A 19,819-nucleotide genomic window follows, 5' to 3' on the forward strand; every position below is an offset into this window, starting at 1 on the left:
TTTCTAAGTAAGACTATATATATGCAGAGTATTCAAAACTTTATTTTTCCTAATACCCCTGTGCCACAAGTGTACATATTTGCTGTAAGGCAGTTCATCTTTGTCACGTCTGCTTTTGCATATATATGTTAATATACAATGCAAGTACCAAAATCAAAATTTAACAACGCATTAAAATGCATCAAAAATGTACTTCACCAGTGTCTGTAGTTGCACACAGGTTTAAAAATGAAGTAAAAAAAAAAAAACTGTACAAGTCATATGCTATATGAAAACTACATTTGAATCCAAAATATTGACAAGTATGGTTCCTGTTGGCGTATTTGTAAATAGCAATATATTTTAAGGCTCGTTTCCGTTCACACATTTCTGCTGCTGTGTTCGATTTATTCTCAAGACCTCAAGCTGCTTGGCTTTCATCCAGCCATCTCTAGAGAGTGTGTTCTGCCCATGACTTAAAGACAGCAACCTGAAACAGAATACAACTGGCATTTAATATGCTAATGGTTAACAGAACTAGATTAGCAGTGAAAGAGCAATTAAAACTTCACCTCGCAACAACCAGCAATCTATGGAGGTCTTCCGCAGACATATTCTGAGGGTCATCTTTTCGCATTTCAACGAAATCCTCTTCGACTGCCTACAGATTAAAACCACCAACCATGAGACAAGAGCTGAATTAGCAACATCATATTAGCATATTACTCTTCCCATATCTTTTTTTTATGGTAGAAATTGCAAGAGAAGTATGCGGTTCTGAATTCAGCAAATAAATTAAATCACCATAAACATTTGGACAATCATATCAGACAAAAATTCTGACCTTTGTGATCTCATCAGAAATGGTGTAGTTCAGGGCACGTGCCATGCTCAGATAGATGCGATACTTGTTGATCTGAGATGGAACCTGTGCCACTTGCACAGCGCTCAGGTACTCCTCCAGGTTAGGTGGATTAAGGGTGGGCCGTAGGTGAATCCGACAGTCAGACTGAGAAAGCCAAGAAGAAAATCTCTTTAAATGTTGCTTTTTCTACTCTGCCACGTGTTTTCGAAACGATTGAGCTCTTGATATTTTAAATTCTCATTTGTAGAAATGTCAGAAGCCATTAAAGAATCATGAAACTACCCCTAATAAACCTTTAGTGCATTTTTAAACTTTGTAATATACTGTGTACTGAGTTTTGTGCCATTAAATAAGTGGCTTGTCCTGCCCTCTCCCTCGAATGTCCCTGTGATAGAGTTGCCACCATGGCAACTAGAGAGCTGACGTACAGGAATAGCACAGCACATTCCACAGGCTGTTAGCATCACAGCAAAGCCACGATAAGAGCCCAGCCAGGGAGCTGATGGCAACCCTGTGGACTGTAATGGAAATATTAGGCTGTCTTTACAACTGTCTGATGGAAACAACTCCCATGGGAGTGGCATTCACCCCCCAAGTCATTTTCACCTGCTGGAAATTATGATGCCGGTCTCTCTAATTCGCCCCCAAATACACATGGGTAATATTTTAATAATAAAACGCTCAAAGAGACTCGGTAAGAGCCTGATGTTCTTACCGGGAGGAGCGATCGGCCCTCGGATGCGATAAGCACGTTAATATTGCAGGGGAATTCCATCTGGTGGTAGTTGAAGTCGTAATCAACCTTCTGCCAGGAGATCAGGTTCCCCAGTGCAGTGATATTCTGGACACCTACACCCAGAACAGACATTATACAAAGACTTGTCCATGTACGATAAATACATTGATTGAACAACAGAGCAAAGCAGTCTAAAAGGAAATGGCTTCAGAAAAGGATGTTTACAATTCCTTCACGCATGCAACCGTCTCTGACAGAGGTTGGATGAGTGTACTGATATTAACGTAGAATGTCAAGGATATTGATGGAGTTGGAAGCAATCCAAGATAAAGGAGAACTCTGGCACAAAATTAACCTTTGGTCTAACAACACATTGGTACCTAGTCGACCGTTCTCTGAGATTTGTTTTCATGATAATCGAATGTAAGGAGTTTTTTTCAGAGGCTGAAAGTTGTTTTTGAAAGTTCTAATAGTTAATCTAATATTAACTTTGCAATTTAATTGTTATATTCATGTAACTGTGCTTCACATGTGTTCCAAACAAAATTTCAACATATTTGCATTTTCCAGTCATCGCATTCAGAAATGGCAAAAGCCACGGCGAGAATTTTGCGTCATACCCAAAACATCGAACAAAAAAGCTTTTATTTAGTAAATATGTAGCAAATATTCTGTGTCCTTTACATAATGAAAAGTATGTATGTTTGTAAGATGCATATTGACACATTACAGCACTGTGCATGTGTGCAATATATTTTGTAATCTAAATGTATCCGAAAGTACTCAGATTCAAAGGTTTAAATTGCTAAAAATGTCCATGTCAAACATTAAGATCTATTCCACCCCTTTCAATAAAATTTCAATTGATGCGTTTACATTTATAAGATATATAAGCAATAAATAAGATTATAGGTTACATGTAAACATAGACTTTTGGACTCCTACTGTACGTCTAGTCAGCACACTACTTTTGCCAGCTATAATCAGTGCTCTCACCTGTGGTATCCAGTTGGCCCTGCCCCAGCTGCGTCTCATCCAGAAACAGTGACGTGTTATTGGCCAGCTGAAGAATCCCACTCATCAGGCGGTTAGCTGTGTAGTCTTTCCGTGGCACCATGCGTTGGTTGTTCATATTTTGCAGGCTCATGCATAGTCTGAATGACTACCAAGAAAAGGGAATCAAGTTGAATAGTAGTAGCAATGGCAGCTTCAATTATTTCTATAAGAGATGTGATATAATTCAAAGATCCACCTAGATGACTTACAGATGGCACAAGCTGTTGGATGACATTGTAGAGATGCTCAGTGTATGGAGAGGTGAGAGGACAGCCACTGATATTCAATGTGAATTTGCCCAAAGGTAGAACATCCCGTCTGCTGTATCTAAAATAAAGAAACAATGCAAACTTCGTGATGTGTAGTCTGAAGGACAGTGGGTAACTTGCTTTGTGTAAGAAACATATCACTCTCTTAAAAAAATATCTTAATATATCTTGCAAATATGTGGAATAGGACTTTGCAAAGTATAGGGCAATAAATTAAACAGGAACTGCATGCTACAGAAAGTCATACTTCAGACATGCAACACTTGAAATGAGAAACGTACACATTGGAGATGAGATGGAGAATGAGGTACTCAGCAGCGAGTGAATCCCCCATCAGGACATGTGTGAGGAAGGTGAGCAGCTCTGCTCTGACTGAAGCCAGTTCTCCAAGAACACTGCTTAAATCTGAAGACAGCACACAGACATCCGAAGTCAACAATCACTGGGCTGTACGAAACAATATGTAGCCACTCTAGCCACCAATTTTGATACCACAAAACATATTGTAATAATATTAAATAATACTGTATTAATTTCTTAATAGAAGTAATAGTACTTGTTTAGTAAATACCGTAGTCAGAAATTAAGAACAATGATTTTCATCGCGTCAATATCTTTTAATATTGACAAGATATTAATCATATACATAAATAAATAGACAGCTGTTTGCAGCTCTGGGGCCTGTTTCAGAAAGGAGGTTAAGTGAAAACTCTGAGTATGTTAACCCTGAAATGAGGGAAACTCTGGGTTTTCCGTTTCAGAAAGGGAGGTAAGTTAAACCTGAGAAAGCAGAGTAAGTCAAGCCCATTTCTGAAAGAGAGGTAACTTATACTCAGAGTCAGTTACCATGGTAACTTACTCCGTGAACCTAACCTGGTCGGGAGCAGGTTTTCTTCAGTAAACTCAGAGTTTCTTGCGGTCTCCTCCCCTTTTTTAAAGAGGAAGTGCTGTTTAAACACCAACAATAATACTAAAATGTATTTACACATTCTTTAAGGAATATATATTGTTTGTCCATGGTTTAATTGACTAAATCTGTTTTGTAGCACTTTGCCAAAAAAAAAAAAAGGATTTAAAACGTTTGCTAAACTTTTATTTGATTACCACCGTTTTTGATAATATATTTCTATTAAATCATTAAAAAAATTGGAATAAAAAACATTTAATAGAACTCACTTATTTTTCAAACATAATTTATTAAGTTATTAATGATAAAAAATAAGATGTTAATCTTATTCATAATCAATTATTGAAGTTAGTTGATATGTTTTATTGAACAAATGTTTAATTTATTTAACTGTCATTTTAACTGATGATAATAATAACCGTAATTTAAGAATGCAGTTTATATATTTAATAATTTTTTAATACCATAAACCGTGATATTTTCTGAGATGTTTCTCAACTCTCCCCACATGGGGGAGTCCCCCACCCCCACAAGTTACTCAGCAACTTTTACTCATGTTTTAAATTAACTACTTTTTACTTGAGTGGATTTTTAGACTGGTATTTTTACTTTAACTTAGGTAAAATTTTATCAAAGTAATAGTAGCCTACTTTAGGTTGAATAACAGTAAGTTTACTATATTATAACAGTAAGTTACTCTAAAATAGTTATGAATTATTAACTGACATCTTCAACGGTGTAGTTAGATTAATGTAATAATCAGGCTACTATCTCTAGAAAGTATTGGTCTACATATTACTAATTGCTAAATCTCAACCTCAACCACTTGATTAATACAAAGAGGAGAGACAAGAAACTGCACTTTTAATTCTTTCAAATTCACAATATACAATTGCATGAATTATTCTTGAATTGATCAAAGTGTGTAGAGGGAGAAGGTTACATAAAAAATATACCTTTTAAAAATGTATGTTAAATCCACTATTGTTTTATACTTAATTGGTTTATGTAGTAGCCTATTTAATGTAATTGCATCATATTTTATTTTAAATTACAGAAGAATTAAGAGTAATCCCTTTAATTAAATTACAATATTTAGATTACTTGGTAATTAATAAACACCTCTTTTTGTCTGCCGCTGTTGCCATGGTGACTCATAATATCTGTGCTCCATTGATAATGGCTTTTTATAGTTGTGGTGCAAGCGCTTAACTCAGAGTCGGTCAACTCAGAGTTGATTGAACTAACTCATTTCAGCTGTTCTGTAACCGAAAACTCAGAGTTTCCCATCTCAGGGTAAGTCAACTCTGAGTTCAAGCTTTAACTCAGAGTTGGTTGAACCTCCTTATTGAAACGGGCCCCTGTTCCACTGTTGTTATTGTTTACTAAAACTATTAAAAATCCCTTCGCGTTAAAGGGTAACTTGGCAAGTCTATCAATTTCTTCGCCGATTTTCATTTTTATTGTCGCATATTTTCTCATCGAGCGCCCCCTACAGCTGTGGGGCGTGTATTTCATAACACTGTCGTAAAAAAACAACAACTCACTTGCGGCACAGTCCTCCCCCTTTCTACCGCTGCTTGTGCGTTTGTTATTATCGGAGCCGGCCAACTTTATCAGTATCATAGAATTATGTTGAATTGTCATAAAGCAGTTTGTGTTTCTCGCTCGTTCTCGCTTCTCACCAGACTTCCTATTTCCAACTTACTGGGACATTTAGTCCTCATGTTGCAAGGGTGGTTTTCTGCCTGGTAACGCTGGGGGGAGCAGGGAAAGTCACCTTTTTCACCAGAACAGGTTATTTAACCAACGTTTTATTAAGTTGAAATCGTTTCCAAGTTCCCCTTGAATTGAAAAACCACTAATTTAATAAATTATTAGATGAGAAATTAAACCTAAAAAATGTAAATTAGAAATGCTGCTTAATAAAAATAAGTTCAAGTGTAAGTAATCAATTGAATGGATATAAATTAAAGCTAAATAGAAATAAAAATAATAAAATGACAAAAGGACAAGAGAAAGATAAATAAGACAAAAGAAGAGTGTGATGAAAAGGGAAGGTCTCAATAAAAAAAAAATCCAAAAGCAAGTGTTCAAACGAGACGCATTTGAAACGCACGATAATACCAAGTGAAAACAGCATTCTCTCTCGCTCACTTGATTTCCTGGATATTGTGTTAAATTTGCGGGCATCACTATCAATACATGGAGACTCAGAGGTGGAATGTCTGCTATAATAGTAAATAAATAATACTAAAACAACGCTGATGTACACTGCAAGACCTAATTCACTGATCCATGAGTAATGTCTTACGGTCACCATTATTCTCCAAGGGACTAGAGGGCAGTAGTGGGTTGTTGTGGACTAGAGGCTGGGCATACAGCATGTGCAGTCGTGGTACAAGGGATGCTGGCGGGCTGTGAACTCTTTGCTCCTCCACAGTCTCCATTCCATCCGTGGGGTCAAGCAGTGAAGACACCTCTCTGAAAACATGAAACAAACAATGTATTACAGTTTAATCAGAGAACCTTCTATTACAACCATTCCAAAATCATTAGATTACCTTTCTTCTGCAATCACACTCAAGGCAGGGTCTACTGAAAGGATGCCAAATACTTCCAGCATGTCATTCAGTTTGAAACTATCCCAGTTCTCATATACCTGCCAATTACAGAGGATGGCCAAGTTAAATGGCTGTCTGTGTAGGTGGGGAACAATTCAACGGAGCAAACCATCATATTATAGCAAGCAAATTACAATGTTAACATGTTCCTGCTCAAGACAACTTGATTATAGTGTTAGTTTTAAAGTATGCATTAAAAATGACAACCTACCAAAAAAAAAAAAATAATAATAATAATTGAGTGTCTGTCAAGAGGATGGCTTAAGAGTTTAAAATGAAGGAAAAGTTAAACCTTAACAAGGCAGGCTGGGCCTTTTTCTCCAGGCAAAGGGAAGTTAAGGTCCAGACTGGATGTGCAGTGTGACTGGGACGAGTCCTGACTGGGGGCTTTTGTCTCCTGACGCTTCGGCTCCATGTTGCCATGAGACTCAGCAGAGCTGTGAGCTCCTGTTTGAAAAGAGGAAAAATAATAATAATAATTTTAAATCTTGAACATGAACCCATTTGCTTGATAGATTAAAAAATTCCACATACTCACTGGAAATTGATTTTTTCAGTTAAGTTAATTTGTCCTTCTTACCTTGACTGACATCTTTCATCTGTTGGGGCTGTGTGTCCATCTCATCATCATCCTCATAGCTGCGCTTATGCCTGTTTGGGACATAGGATGTGGAGGGCACCACTCGCGCTTGACTGGTGCCTGCGTAGCTGTTCTGAGTCGTTAAGGATAGATGAATTCGCATATTGGTCAATAAGGACAAGGGAAACCACCAAAAATATGCAGTGAAAACGCTGGTAGAATCTGAAGTATAAGCAAGATAATTATTTGGTCCATGTAAAGGATATTTCCTTGACCCACTGAGATTCTCCAGGGATGGGGACACAATAAAATGTCTGTCTCTCTGACATCACTGTGTTTCTTGAGTTAAAGTCCACCTGCTGATATAAAGTCCATTTGATTATGTCTATTTAAAGGCAGCTGTGCAGACCAAAATAGCTTTTTTTATGTAGCTACTTTGTCACGTCAGTTTCTCAAGTACTCTCTGAGGTCATTTATGCTGTTAGGAGACACTTTAATCATTTAAAGCATAAATTTGTATCATTTAATGCATGTTCAGTTCGTAGGGATTCGAACCCATGATATAGGTGTTGCTTTGCTCTACTTTTAGAGCTTCAGGAAAGCACACTGAAGCGCTTTTCCACACTTCTGTGTAAAATGTTAAAAAATATGAATTGTGTGTGATAATATTCAAGTTTATGGAAAAATAAACATTTATTAATGGTAATTGTTTTGAATCAAATTAGGGTCAATTTGACCCCAACCAACAATCAAATCGTACCCAGATTTTATAAGGCTTAGAATGAATTAAATTAAATGAATTGTCTATCTATCCAATATGTTAGTTAACAATGGAAACATTTACTGACCCCACACTCTGTGACATCTTTGTATTTTCCACATTTCACCTGCTGAGAGTAATGTTTAAAGTTAAGAAATTATTCAAATTATTGTGTTTGAAAAAAAAAAGTGCTAATGGATTTTTAATCAGGCAGGGTTAGTAGTACCTACTTTAGAGTTTAATGTGGGATCATTGATCTCATAAACACCCATAAAAAATTCTGGGTCAAACATATCTTGGACCATGCAACGGAATTTCACAAGACTATTAGGTTTCATGTAGTGCAGGGGGACATCATTCAGAGATGGAACCTAGAGAAAACAGGAGATAAATGATAGCAAAGTCAAACGGATGAACTTGAGGACTGATTTCTCATTAAAATATTAATTTTCTAACTAATAATTATGACTGTCATCAGAAACAAGTGAATAAAGTGAATCAAATGGATCGGTTCTTAGCATAATGTTGATGTCATCTGTCAAAACAAACCGCTCCTCATGTCAGTATCATAACACAGTTGACTGGCCCCTATCCTAAAGTAAGCACGTAACGCTAAGAATTTACTTTGCAAGAACATTACTGCACTAAGCTATTATTGTGTCAAAATACTAAAAATACCAAAACAGATACGATTTTAACAGTAAGTTACCCATGCTTGAGCATCGTTTAGTTTCAATTTCTCTTTGAAATACTCCACAACTTTCTTCTCCCAGTCTGGACTGGAGTGACTCTGGGCTGTAGAAAAAAACAACAATAAAAAAAGTATAATAACACAAAAGCAGCGAAATTCAGGTCAGTAACGTTACATGTAAACTTTAAAAATCATAGCAAATAATGACGATCACATGCTTCTCTTCAAAAGTATTAGTAGGAAATACACATTTTGACTGCTGCTTCTTACCGAACATCCCATCAACAACACCCAGTGGATTATTGATCCAGTCGTGAACCGTAGGCATTGCTGCAGGATTAAGAAACTCACAAAAGTTAAAACTTAATATTCCTTTAACAAGAACTACAACATGCACGTTCCAGAGTTCGGCACCGCACAATACACCGTGGCGGGAAAATTGCGTCACAAAAACTACCATGTGACCAGGGCGCAAGTTCGCTTCCCTTCTCTGTCAAGAAGACTAGACAGTAGTTCACCGATATGTACAGTGGCTTTAGTAAACAAACAACTAAGTTGTAATGGGTCAAACCCTTCCTACACACATTGTGCAATATTCATTGTTATATTAAAGTAAATATTGAATAATTACATATTGTATTAAAATACGTAAAATTATTAATACAATTTATAATATATTAATAATAAATAAATTGTTTTGTTTAAGTACCAAGATTAATTGAGTGTTCTGCTTGAAATTTAGCATTTATTCAACCATTTAAGTGAGACGTTCTTGTACATGTTTGTACATATTTTAATTTAAAATGTATTAAATTTTTAAAGGTGCTTTTGCTTTCTAGTATGACAACTGGTTTTGAAAGAAAAATGAAAGAAATTTAAAAAAAAAATATCGACGTTGTTGTTATTGATTACTTTAGTCTTTAACGTCACGCTGGGACGTCAACTCGACGCTAATCTGTATATCATGCACTAGGCACTAGGCATCATCGTTAGATGATCGTATGAACCTCTCAGACTGTGAATGATGCAAAGATCTGTGAAATTCCAGAGAACCCCTTCAGCTCTACAGTGACGTACCAGGAAGTGTTGAAAAAAAGAAAAAAAAGAAGAAGCTCTGCCTGTTCGAAGGGAGGACAAGCTACGTGTAATTTGTGATTGAAAATGGCTGATAGGAAAGCCAACATCCCTAGCAGCAGCGCGAATCTTCTGTTTTCAGGAGCCCCGGAGTTCAACTTTAGCCTGCCGTTCCTCCCTGTCAGTCAGGCCACCGGCCCGGCGGTTTTATCAGGAGGTGAGCTTATAAAGTCTTCAAATGAGCTGCTTTAGTGGCTAGTGATGTTAGCTTTCTTCTGTTTTTCAGCTCAAAGGTCTCTTCTCTTTATGATAAATAGATGACATGACATACTTTCTGTAATATTATTTCACTCTTAAATCCAGTAAACAGAGTTTCCCGTTTTTACTGATGCCAAATATTTTATGATTTTTTTTTATTGATTTTTCTATGCTTGATTAGTAACATTTTCAGTGTGAAATGAATCAGATTTCTTTGCTATGGTCTTAACTCAAAACTGCAATTAGTCTTCATCCAAATTATGAGATTCCATTGCATTGTCACTCAATGTCCCTAACGTCATCACACAATTTAAATGACATCATATAGTATAGGAACACAATATACATTTTACTGCTATCTATTACTCCTATATCCAAAAATAAGGACAAGGTTCATAAAAAAATGCCATATGCATTTCCCCCATTTTCTCCAACTTTTATAAACACTATCAGATATGTATGAAAACATCAGCAGACAATCAAACAAAGATCAAAGTCCGTCTTCATCCTAAAGCTCTACCTTTCATATTCATATTTCACCAGTGAATAGTTTAATGAATTGTAATTTTAATAATAATTTGTATTATTTGTTCATTGTAATTTAAAAAAGTATTTATAGAGGGTTTTGATGCTTTCTGTTAATGCAGAATTGTTAAACCAATTAAATCCAGAGAAGTATTTATTATAACCTGAGTGCACTCGGATTATTCTTTTTTTCTTTCTTTTTTTTTATAGAATTCTTACAATTGATGATATGTTTATTTTTTTAGGCCTGTCAAACGATTAATTGCGATTAATCGCATCCAAAATAAAAGTCTGTGTTTACATAATATATGTGGGTGGACTGTGTATAATTATTTTGTATATATATATATATATATATATATATATATGTATATTTAAGAAAAAAATATATAAAATATTTAAAAAATAAAATATATGAAATTCTTATGTACACATTCCACCCACATATATTATGTAAACACAAACTATTTTGGATGCGATTAATCGTTTGACAGCCCTAGTTTTTTTTATATTATTATATTCTAAATAACTGATTATGTTTCTCTATGTTATAAATACTAATATATTAATATTTTATAATAAACTATACATTTCCTTTGCATTTCTTTATATCATCCTCTGTAAAGATGATGCCAGTGAAGTTGGAGAAGAAGACAGTTTTCTTGGCCAGACGTCATCAGCAGCTCCTCAGGCCTCCACGTTCAATTATTTCTCAAGCGTCACCAACAGCAGCGACCCATTTGCTTCTATTGGGCAACAGCCGTGCCCGCCTCCAGCCGCAACGGTCGTTCCATCAACAACTGGCCCGTCGCCTGTATCCATTGCTGCTAGTCTGCCTCTGAACCCGCCAGTATCTCACATGAACCCCAGTCAGCAGTATGGCAGTGTTGCTAATCAGACCCCTGTGGGTACATACACTCCTCCGCCTAATGTACCGACTCCTCCTCCTCCGCAGAGCTCCCAGCAGTCCTATAATCCATACCGGCACACGGCTGCCAGTAGCAAAGCTAATCCCTATCTCATGGCTCCTGAATTACAGCAGCAGACCCCCAGCCAAACACCCCAGCATCTAAACCCCTATTCTCAGGCGATACCTGCTCCCTCGTTCCAGACTCCACCCACAGTGTTTAACAAGGTTGCTCATGTAATGCCATTTTTGTCTTTAAATCACTATGATCTTAAATTTATAGTTATGAAGGATTTTACTCAAAATGGCATCTGCTGCCATTATCAGAGCTGTTAATTGTTTACTGAGTCTGACTGCTGTTAATGTTAGAAATGCATGATATATCGTACCATATTGGTTGTCGGCCCTTATTAGAGATATAATTTTTAGTTTTTATTGGGATCAATTGATATTTGATTTATATCAGCCGATATTTATATTTAATTGTCGATGTTAAATTCCTATATTTTACATTTAGATCACCTTTGCCATCATCTAAAATCATCTAATTTAAAGTTAATCTTTAAAAACGCTAATAATATGATAGCATCAAATAAAATCATAATTTTACATACTGTAGAACACAGTGTTATTTTATGTAATATTTTGAATTACGTTTTCCGTTTTAATTTAGTTTGTCATTTTAGTGCTTATTTCATTGTTATTTCATCTTGTTTATATTTTATTTTAGCTTTCAGTTACCAATTTTTAATATTTTTTGTTATAAATACTGATGCAGCATAATGTTGTAATAACAAAATTCACTTTATTAAAAAAAGTTTTTCATAAAAATAATTAGCAGATTTGTATCGATCAGAATATTGATATTGGTGAATCCTTTTATAATGTTAAAACCGAGAAAGAAAAGGTTTATTCATATTTTGTGTATATATATGACTGTTTTAAAAAGGGATTGCACTTGTTCTAATACTGTATTGCTCTTCCCCAGCCTCCCCCAACACAGATTCCACCGCCCCCTGCAGCGACTAGCATGGCTGGACCGTTAGTCCCTGCCAACTCAATGATGCCATACACATATAATGTTTATGAACCTGTACAACATCACTGGTTCTACTGTAAACAAGTGGAGTCAAAGATGGTCTGGCTTCCCTTTAGTATTCTGGATTCCATTCGCTTGGAAGAGACATTCAACTCTGGTAAGACAGGGAGTGTTTTCATGGCAGAAAAATTGCACAAGGTGCTGCCAAAAGTTTGGCATTAGTTCTCTAGCTTATGATGTATAGCCGTGCGTTTACTTTTAACATAACTAAATTGAGTGAATGTTAGGCTAAATGCATCTGTCACTACAACTTAATTTGTTTGAGATGAACAGATTTCAGGTTTTTTCTATGTATGCTAAGAGCATGTGGCCACCCTTAGTCTATTTCACAACATACAGTAGTCACTTCACAATCTGTTGCTTCAGTTCAGCCAGATCCAGAGAATGTGATTGTGTGTACGGATGGAGGGCGCTATGACGTGCAGCTGTACGACCGCACACGGACCTCTGTGTACTGGGAGGAAGAGCCCACCGAGGTCCGCCGCTGCTCCTGGTTCTACAAAGGAGATGCAGACAGTCGCTTCATCCCATATTCAGAAGAATTCAGTGAGAAGCTGGAGGTTTGTGCTTCCCTATGCTTTTTCTCATCAGTTTTCAGAAAAGGCTATTAGGATGACATTTTAACTGCTCATTGTTGTCTGCTGTAAACAGGTCGAATATAAGAAAGCTGTTACCACTAATCAGTGGCATCGGCGACTGGAATTCCCATCTGGTGAGACCATCGTAATGCACAATCCAAAGGTACAACTTTTTTAAATGCTCTAAAGGCAGTTTACATGACACCGTTTTCAACTAAAAATGGAAAACTTTTTATGCATTTTGGCCATTTAGCTTATTTACACAAAAACAGTGTTTTGAGGGGCAAGTTTTTCAAAAAGATACAGTTTTGGTCTTTGTGTAAATTACAAAAACGTGAATTTGTGAAAACGGTGAGGTCATGCACATGCGTAGTACATGTTCAGTCTATTGACCTTATTCACATCAGCGCCATCTTTGTTTTTTAATGGAATGAAAGCGAGGCTGTGAGGCGGGTAGTACTGTTATTTAATATGTTTTTAATATGCTGCAAAAAATATCTTTCCGAGACAAAATTTCGGTAGACAAAAAAACTCTACAACATGTGGAAGTGTGGAAATTTCGAAGTGATCTAGGAGCTTTATACAACTTTTTACAGCGGATTCTATTGAAAGCATGGTAAAGCTATCCCTCACAGCCTCCCTTCCATACCTGGTCTGTGTCTATAGATGGGTAGTGTTTCTTTACAAAATGACATAGAAAAAAAAAATTCTGGTTTAATACATCGTCGTCATGCAAGCGTATTATCATTATAATAGACACTAGATATAGTAAAATGATTGTTTTGTTTCTCAGGTGATTGTGCAGTTTCAGCCGTCTGCCATGCCTGATGAGTGGGGCACGACGCAGGACGGTCAGACCCGACCTCGTGTTGTCAAGAGGGGTGTGGATGATGATCAAGATGAAGTTCCTGATGGTATATCGGTCTTTTGTTCTCAGTTTCTCACTAAAGCCAGACAAAAAATGTATGATTTTGTTTTGCTTTCTCATTTTAAAATCCCCCGAGTTTCAAAATACAACTTGTCAAATAGCCTTCTAACTCATATTATTTGATGGTGAATGCATGTCTTTTCCTGTCTAGGCGAGATGGCTCAGGTGGATCATCTGGTGTTTATGGTGCATGGCATCGGCCCCGTCTGTGACCTGAGGTTTAGAAGCATGGTGGAGTGTGGTATGTGTTGCGCAAGTTGTGAATACAGTTTTCTAAGGCTTTTAGTCAAACATTTTCAGTAAAAACAAATCCTGCTGTTTTGATGTGAATTCTTGAACACAATATATTGCGCTTCAGTCAAATTGTTTTTGTGTGTTTGCAGTGGATGACTTCCGCAGTGTGTCCTTGAAGTTGTTGCAGAGTCATTTTAAGAAGGCTCGTGATGATCATGTCATTAGTCGTGTGGAGTTTCTGCCTGTGCATTGGCACACGGCTCTACACGGTGACGCTACAGGGGTTGACAGGTAGAGTCACAAGAAATGAATACTTTTCAGCAAGGATGCCTTAAAGGGATAGTTCAGTTTGAAATTAATTTTTGATATGTTTTAGCTTACCTCAAGGACATCCAAGATGTAGGTATCTTTGTTTCCACAGTATTTTCAATTTTGATATTTTTAGGTCAAACCGTTCTTGTCTGTCAGTCATTTAATGGAGGTATATGGGGTCCACCTCAAAGAGCATGCACAGAGAAGTCCATATTAAATCATGATTCAATGACTCGTAAATGTAATTACACATTGATGGCCTAAGACACGAAACGAGCGGTTTGTGTGAGAAAACGAACAGTATTTATATAGTATTTACCTCTTGTAACCACAGCTAAGTGATCTAAGGGCGCAGGCGCTTTGTGGCTACAAGAGGTAAAACCATATAAATACTGTTCGTTTTCTCACACAAACCGCTCGTTTCGTGTCTTAGGCCATCAATGTGTACTTACTCTGTGCATGCTCTTTGAGGTGGACCCCATATACCTGCATTATATGACTGACAGACAAACAAAGTCACCTAGTCACATCTTGGATGTCCTTGAGGTGAGCTAAAACATACCAAAAATTAATTTCAAAGTGAACTATCCCTTTAAGACCAACTCACACCGCACTGACAGACAGCAATAGACACTTCGTCTGTTTTTTTTATTTATATATATATATATATAGACCATTTCACAAGATGTAAACAACACTGGTCCAGAAGCACTTCCTGTTTCAGTTTTTTAACTCTACATAAAAGCTGGGATAAAATACAACCAACAGAACATTTAAAACTGAATCAAAAAGTTAAACAAACATCTTTAAGATGTTTTCTTTACATGTGAAATAAAGAAAACAGTTACAAACTGAAACAGGAAGTGCTTCTGGACCAGTGTTGTTTACATCTTGTGAAATGGTGTATATATATATATATATATATATATATATATATCAGTGTGTTCATATCGTGTCTGTTGGCATCTGTCTGAGCTTGATTTGATCAAATTGTGATCAAGAATTAAATTCCATTTTAACATATATAAAAATAAATAGAAAAGTAATTTTAAATTGTTATATTATTTCACAATATTCCTGTTTTTACTGTATGTTTGATCATATCTTATCCTTCTCTGAAAAAAAAAAAGGAAACTGGTTGGTCAGAAAGTTTAGGGAACTTTAAAAAAAATGGAAGACTATTGAAAAATAATTCTTATTCCCCTTACAATCTGTGCTCCAATGAACTTGAAATCTATACATTTTTGCCCAAATTATGTTGTCTGTTATATCATAAACGGTTGTAATTTAGTTTTCTAATTTAGTTCTTTCTGTCTTTTACATTTTGAATCATGCAGGAGGATAAAGAAGATTACTCTGCCCAGCACAGGTCGTTTGCGGCACTTCACCAATGAAACCCTTTTAGACGTGCTTTTCTACAACAGCCCAACCTACTGTCAGACCATTATGGACACCGTGGCTTTTGAGATCAACCGCTTACACGCATTATTCATGGCAAGAAACCCAGACTTCAAAGGCAGAGTGTCTGTGTCTGGACACAGCTTGGGTGAGAATCCTTTTCTTTGGCATAATTTAGCTCTGAATCATTGGCCTTAAATGATTAAGAAAAAGCTTGAACTAAAGTGATGCACTATTTGTGTACATTTAGTGTTTAACAACACCATATATTGAACTAAACTAGTATTCATATTTGTATTACAATTTTTTGTTTCAATTTATTATAGGCTCTTTGATACTTTTTGACCTGCTGTCCAATCAGAAGGTCTGCTCACCTTTATCAGGTCCAGTAACCAATGGAAATGCTCCGCCTAATGTGAAACAGGTATCGGTACATTTTGGATGAAGATGATCTTAAAATGCTGCACATTAATTGAAGTAGTACTTAGTCATGTTCTGTTCATGGCATCCCTGGAACACACAACCTTTTATGGGTTTTTAAGATGACCTTATTTTAATTATTGTAGGGAAGTCCCGTCATCCAGGCCAATGAAGTGGCTACTGTAGCAGCTGCTGAGGAAGAGGCCAAAGAGGAGGAAGAAGAAGAAGAGATTGGCGACCTGTCCTCTGTTCTGGAGATGCTGTGTTTGTCTGAGTATCTGAGCGTTTTTGAAACTGAGAGGATTGATATTGAGTCTCTGGTAAGAGCATTTTAAATTTGTTTTTACACCTTTTATATTAAAACAATAAGCAACTCATCACTGCTATTATTACAGCTGTTATGCACAATAGATGACCTAAAGGAAATGGGTATTCCTTTGGGGCCACGTAAAAAACTTGCCAACTTTGTCAAAGAGAAGTCTGCAAAACAGGTAAATTTGCATCAGGTGTTTATTTGTCCATTCTGATGTGATGCTTTTAAACATGTTCTTCTCAACAGGCTGCACGAAAGGCTGTGAAAGAGAAAACTGTAGAAAAAGAGGAGCCAAAAGAAACTAAACCTCCCATCCAGACAGAGCCCACACCAGATCCTTCCATCAGCAAACTGCCAGTGGGAAGGAACATGTCCTCAATCCATGTGGATTACAACTATTTCGAAATAGGCACAGGACAGGTAAAGCTTGAATTTACACCTTCCCAAATTATCTATGTTTGAATGGTCATTTTATCAGAAGCTGATTGTGGGTCTGAAATGTGAATATGCTTTGCAATCCTGGATGTTCTCCTCCAGGTGTCGGTGGTATATCATGCTCTAGACTTTGAACCAGTGAATTTCTTTGCTCTCGGCTCTCCCATCGGGATGTTTCTGACAGTACGTGGGGTGGAGAAAATTGAAGAGTCTTACCAGCTTCCCACCTGCAAAGGCTTCTTCAATATCTACCATCCAGTGAGTTGTGTCTTAGACCGTCTATTGCTTCTCTACAGCTGCATCTGATCTTTTGGGAATCATATGGTTCACGAGTATCAGTGTAAATGAAGAATAATGAACAACACGATTTGGAAATGTAACATTCTCAGTGTTAGCCTGTGTCGCTATTAATACATCAATATAATATTGTGTTCTCAGCTGGATCCAGTTGCATACAGGATTGAACCATTGATCTTACCAGACATTGAAATGGAACCGGTTTTGATCCCTCATCATAAAGGGAGGAAGAGACTTCATCTCGGTATGTATTCAACACAAGGTTTGTACGGCCTTTAACAACCTGGAAAAGTCCGTTTTAAGGCCTGGCAAGGTTTCGGAAAAATAAAGTTTTGGGAAAGGTAATTTTTCAAAATATTTATATAATATAATATGCACTTAACTGATCATATTGGTTAAACAAACTACAGTACATAACATTATTCAATCCCTCTGACTGCGGCATTCCATCAGATTTTGTTTTGCAGCAATGAGCATTATAACCAATCTCACAATATGGATATGAATATGGATTATTCTTGAATTCTTATTCTTGAATATGGATTTTTATTCTTATTTTACGTGTATACACAGACATTTCATGGAACGTTTGGTCATGAATATTTGCCTCAAACGTCATGGAGTTTTATATGGTTAGGGTTAGAAAATTATTAATAAACAAAAATATTTAAAATATATTAAAAAAGTTAGGTTATTTAAATCATTTATTATTACTATTTTTTTAAAAAAAGTGTAAATTTTACCAGGCAAAAGTTTCTGGTAAAGAAAAAAGTTAACAAAACAATGAACGATTATTGTAATTTAAATGTAAATGTAACTTATAATAGAATGCATTAAGGTTACAAAATAATTTTTTGTGTCTTGTATTCAGAATTAAAAGAGAGTTTATCCAGGATGGGCTCTGACTTGAAGCACGGCTTCATCAGCTCTCTGAAGACTGCTTGGCAGACTCTGAACGAGTTTGCGCGTGCTCACACCTCTTCCACTCAACTGCACGAACAGCTCGCCATGGTCGCAAGTCAGATCAAAGCACAAGAGGAAATGCAGGAAGGTGAGTCACCCACAATGCATATCCTCTTAGTGTCATTAGTTCACTGTGCACTCTTCAACGCAAACTGAATCTGAATCTAACGCTTTGTTTGCAGAGGAGAGTAAGATGGTTGAGAGTCCAGAGCCTCAGAAGGAAGAGGAGACGCATGTACAAGTGGGTCTGCTGAATGGAGGGAATCGCATTGACTACGTCCTGCAAGAGAAACCCATCGAGAGCTTTAACGAATATCTGTTTGCACTCCAGAGTCATCTGTGTTACTGGTATGTGATCTTCCATAACAATGTCATTATGTAATTGTATTATTGTCATTTTGTGAAATACAATAAAGACTATTTTATCTCTTTCCTCAGGGAATCTGAAGATACAGCTCTGCTTCTTCTCAAGGAAATTTATAAGTCCATGGATGTACGGCCAGATCATCCAGTGCATTAATGTAATGGGTCACTAAAATTCCTTATCCATCAGAAATCATATTGCTTTGAAGATAAATAAATATTTTAAACAGTTTTCAACTCTTTAACTGGACTATCCCAGCAGTTTTTGTTATTTTATTCTCTTGTAGTCTGTTGTATAAAAATGAACACACTTGTATTATTCCATGTGTCTTAAATTAAGAAATGAATAGTGGATTTCAATACCACTGCAACAGTTTCAAATATTATTTTTCTAGCTTATAGAGCTACAAATGTTTGTGTGCAATTGCAAATGAAATTAAATGGTATTAACAAACTTTATCTAGAGTTAGAATATAAATATTGATTATGCTGTGTAAAAACTACAACCAAGAATCATAATAAACTGTACTATTAGTAGCGGTTGTGTTGCTCTTGCTTGCTATAATTATGCTAAATTTATCTTCTGTTAATTGGTATATTTCAGTAAACTGATATTTACTGGCACATAAGCTTATGTTTTGGAAGCAAAATGTATGACAGAACTGGTGACAGTCAAATAACAGGTCTGTTTTATGCAGGGTGGCCGTGGGTCATTAAAAAGTATTAAAAAGTCTTAAATCAATTTTCCTAAAAATAAGGCCTTAAAAAGTATTAAATTCAGAGTGGATAGGTCTTAAATATGTTGGTCATGTCACCGCAAAGATGCAGGCAAAGGCAATCCTTCTGCCAGCCAGGTCAAATATTTTCTACAAGGTAACGTACCCTGTGTGTGCGATCAAACAGTGCAACCTATAAACATCAGGTCTAAGTGCATGAAAAACATCCGTCATTTTGTTCATACAGGACAACATTCAGTCAGCAAAGTGTTTACTTATATTTGTGTAGCAAAACATATGTATCCAACCCCTGTTTGAAACAGTCCGTGTGTTCTAACGTCTGTCAGAGTTTGAGGCCCCAGAAGAAGACTAGGAAAGGCAGTGCAAACGAACTGGTTGTTCCACGAGTCCTTTTATAGTTGCTTTCTTTCAGTTAAGCACACTCTTCACATACATGTCGAAAGTGCGGATGTTAACAGGTTAAAGAAAACACTCTGTAAAACGCTACAAATCAAAGTGGAAGTAGCACTAA

At 36.5% G+C, this 19,819-nt stretch overlaps 2 protein-coding genes across 7 annotated transcripts; one reads left to right on the forward strand and one right to left on the reverse strand.

Moving 5' to 3' along the window:
- Positions 1–22: 22 nt before the first annotated feature.
- mcmbp (minichromosome maintenance complex binding protein) lies at positions 23–8,952 on the reverse strand. 5 transcript variants are annotated; one of them, XM_089117017.1, is made up of 16 exons: positions 8,738–8,952; positions 8,486–8,571; positions 8,007–8,147; positions 7,865–7,906; positions 7,282–7,372; positions 7,017–7,145; positions 6,729–6,883; positions 6,377–6,474; positions 6,127–6,296; positions 3,187–3,310; positions 2,846–2,963; positions 2,577–2,742; positions 1,560–1,693; positions 824–988; positions 552–640; positions 23–469 (listed from the first exon to the last, which is right to left on the reverse strand). In XM_089117017.1, exons 1-16 carry the CDS (start codon positions 8,925–8,927, stop codon positions 343–345), a joined length of 2,025 nt encoding a protein of 674 aa, XP_088973143.1. In that variant the 5' UTR covers positions 8,928–8,952; the 3' UTR covers positions 23–342. The 5 variants fall into 5 exon arrangements, with proteins under 5 accessions (XP_088973143.1, XP_088973146.1, XP_088973144.1 ...); XM_089117020.1 differs by having other exon boundaries at positions 7,865–7,903; positions 8,738–8,942; XM_089117018.1 differs by having other exon boundaries at positions 7,282–7,375; positions 7,865–7,903; positions 8,738–8,942.
- Positions 8,953–9,559: 607 nt separating this feature from the next.
- Positions 9,560–19,108, forward strand: sec23ip (SEC23 interacting protein). Of its 2 annotated transcripts, none has more exons than XM_039672585.2 (18): positions 9,560–9,758; positions 10,951–11,468; positions 12,220–12,427; positions 12,697–12,890; positions 12,982–13,071; positions 13,702–13,822; positions 13,988–14,077; positions 14,220–14,361; positions 15,720–15,928; positions 16,107–16,204; positions 16,347–16,520; positions 16,596–16,691; positions 16,760–16,933; positions 17,051–17,206; positions 17,387–17,489; positions 18,117–18,296; positions 18,391–18,556; positions 18,647–19,108. In XM_039672585.2, exons 1-18 carry the CDS (start codon positions 9,629–9,631, stop codon positions 18,726–18,728), a joined length of 2,931 nt encoding a protein of 976 aa, XP_039528519.2. In that variant the 5' UTR covers positions 9,560–9,628; the 3' UTR covers positions 18,729–19,108. The 2 variants fall into 2 exon arrangements, with proteins under 2 accessions (XP_039528519.2, XP_039528520.2); XM_039672586.2 differs by having other exon boundaries at positions 9,561–9,758; positions 10,951–11,459.
- Positions 19,109–19,819: the final 711 nt, after the last annotated feature.

This window comes from Pimephales promelas, chromosome 11 (genome assembly GCF_988280905.1).
Source record: "Pimephales promelas chromosome 11, fPimPro1.hap1.1, whole genome shotgun sequence".
Classification (NCBI taxonomy): Eukaryota; Metazoa; Chordata; class Actinopteri; order Cypriniformes; family Leuciscidae; genus Pimephales; species Pimephales promelas.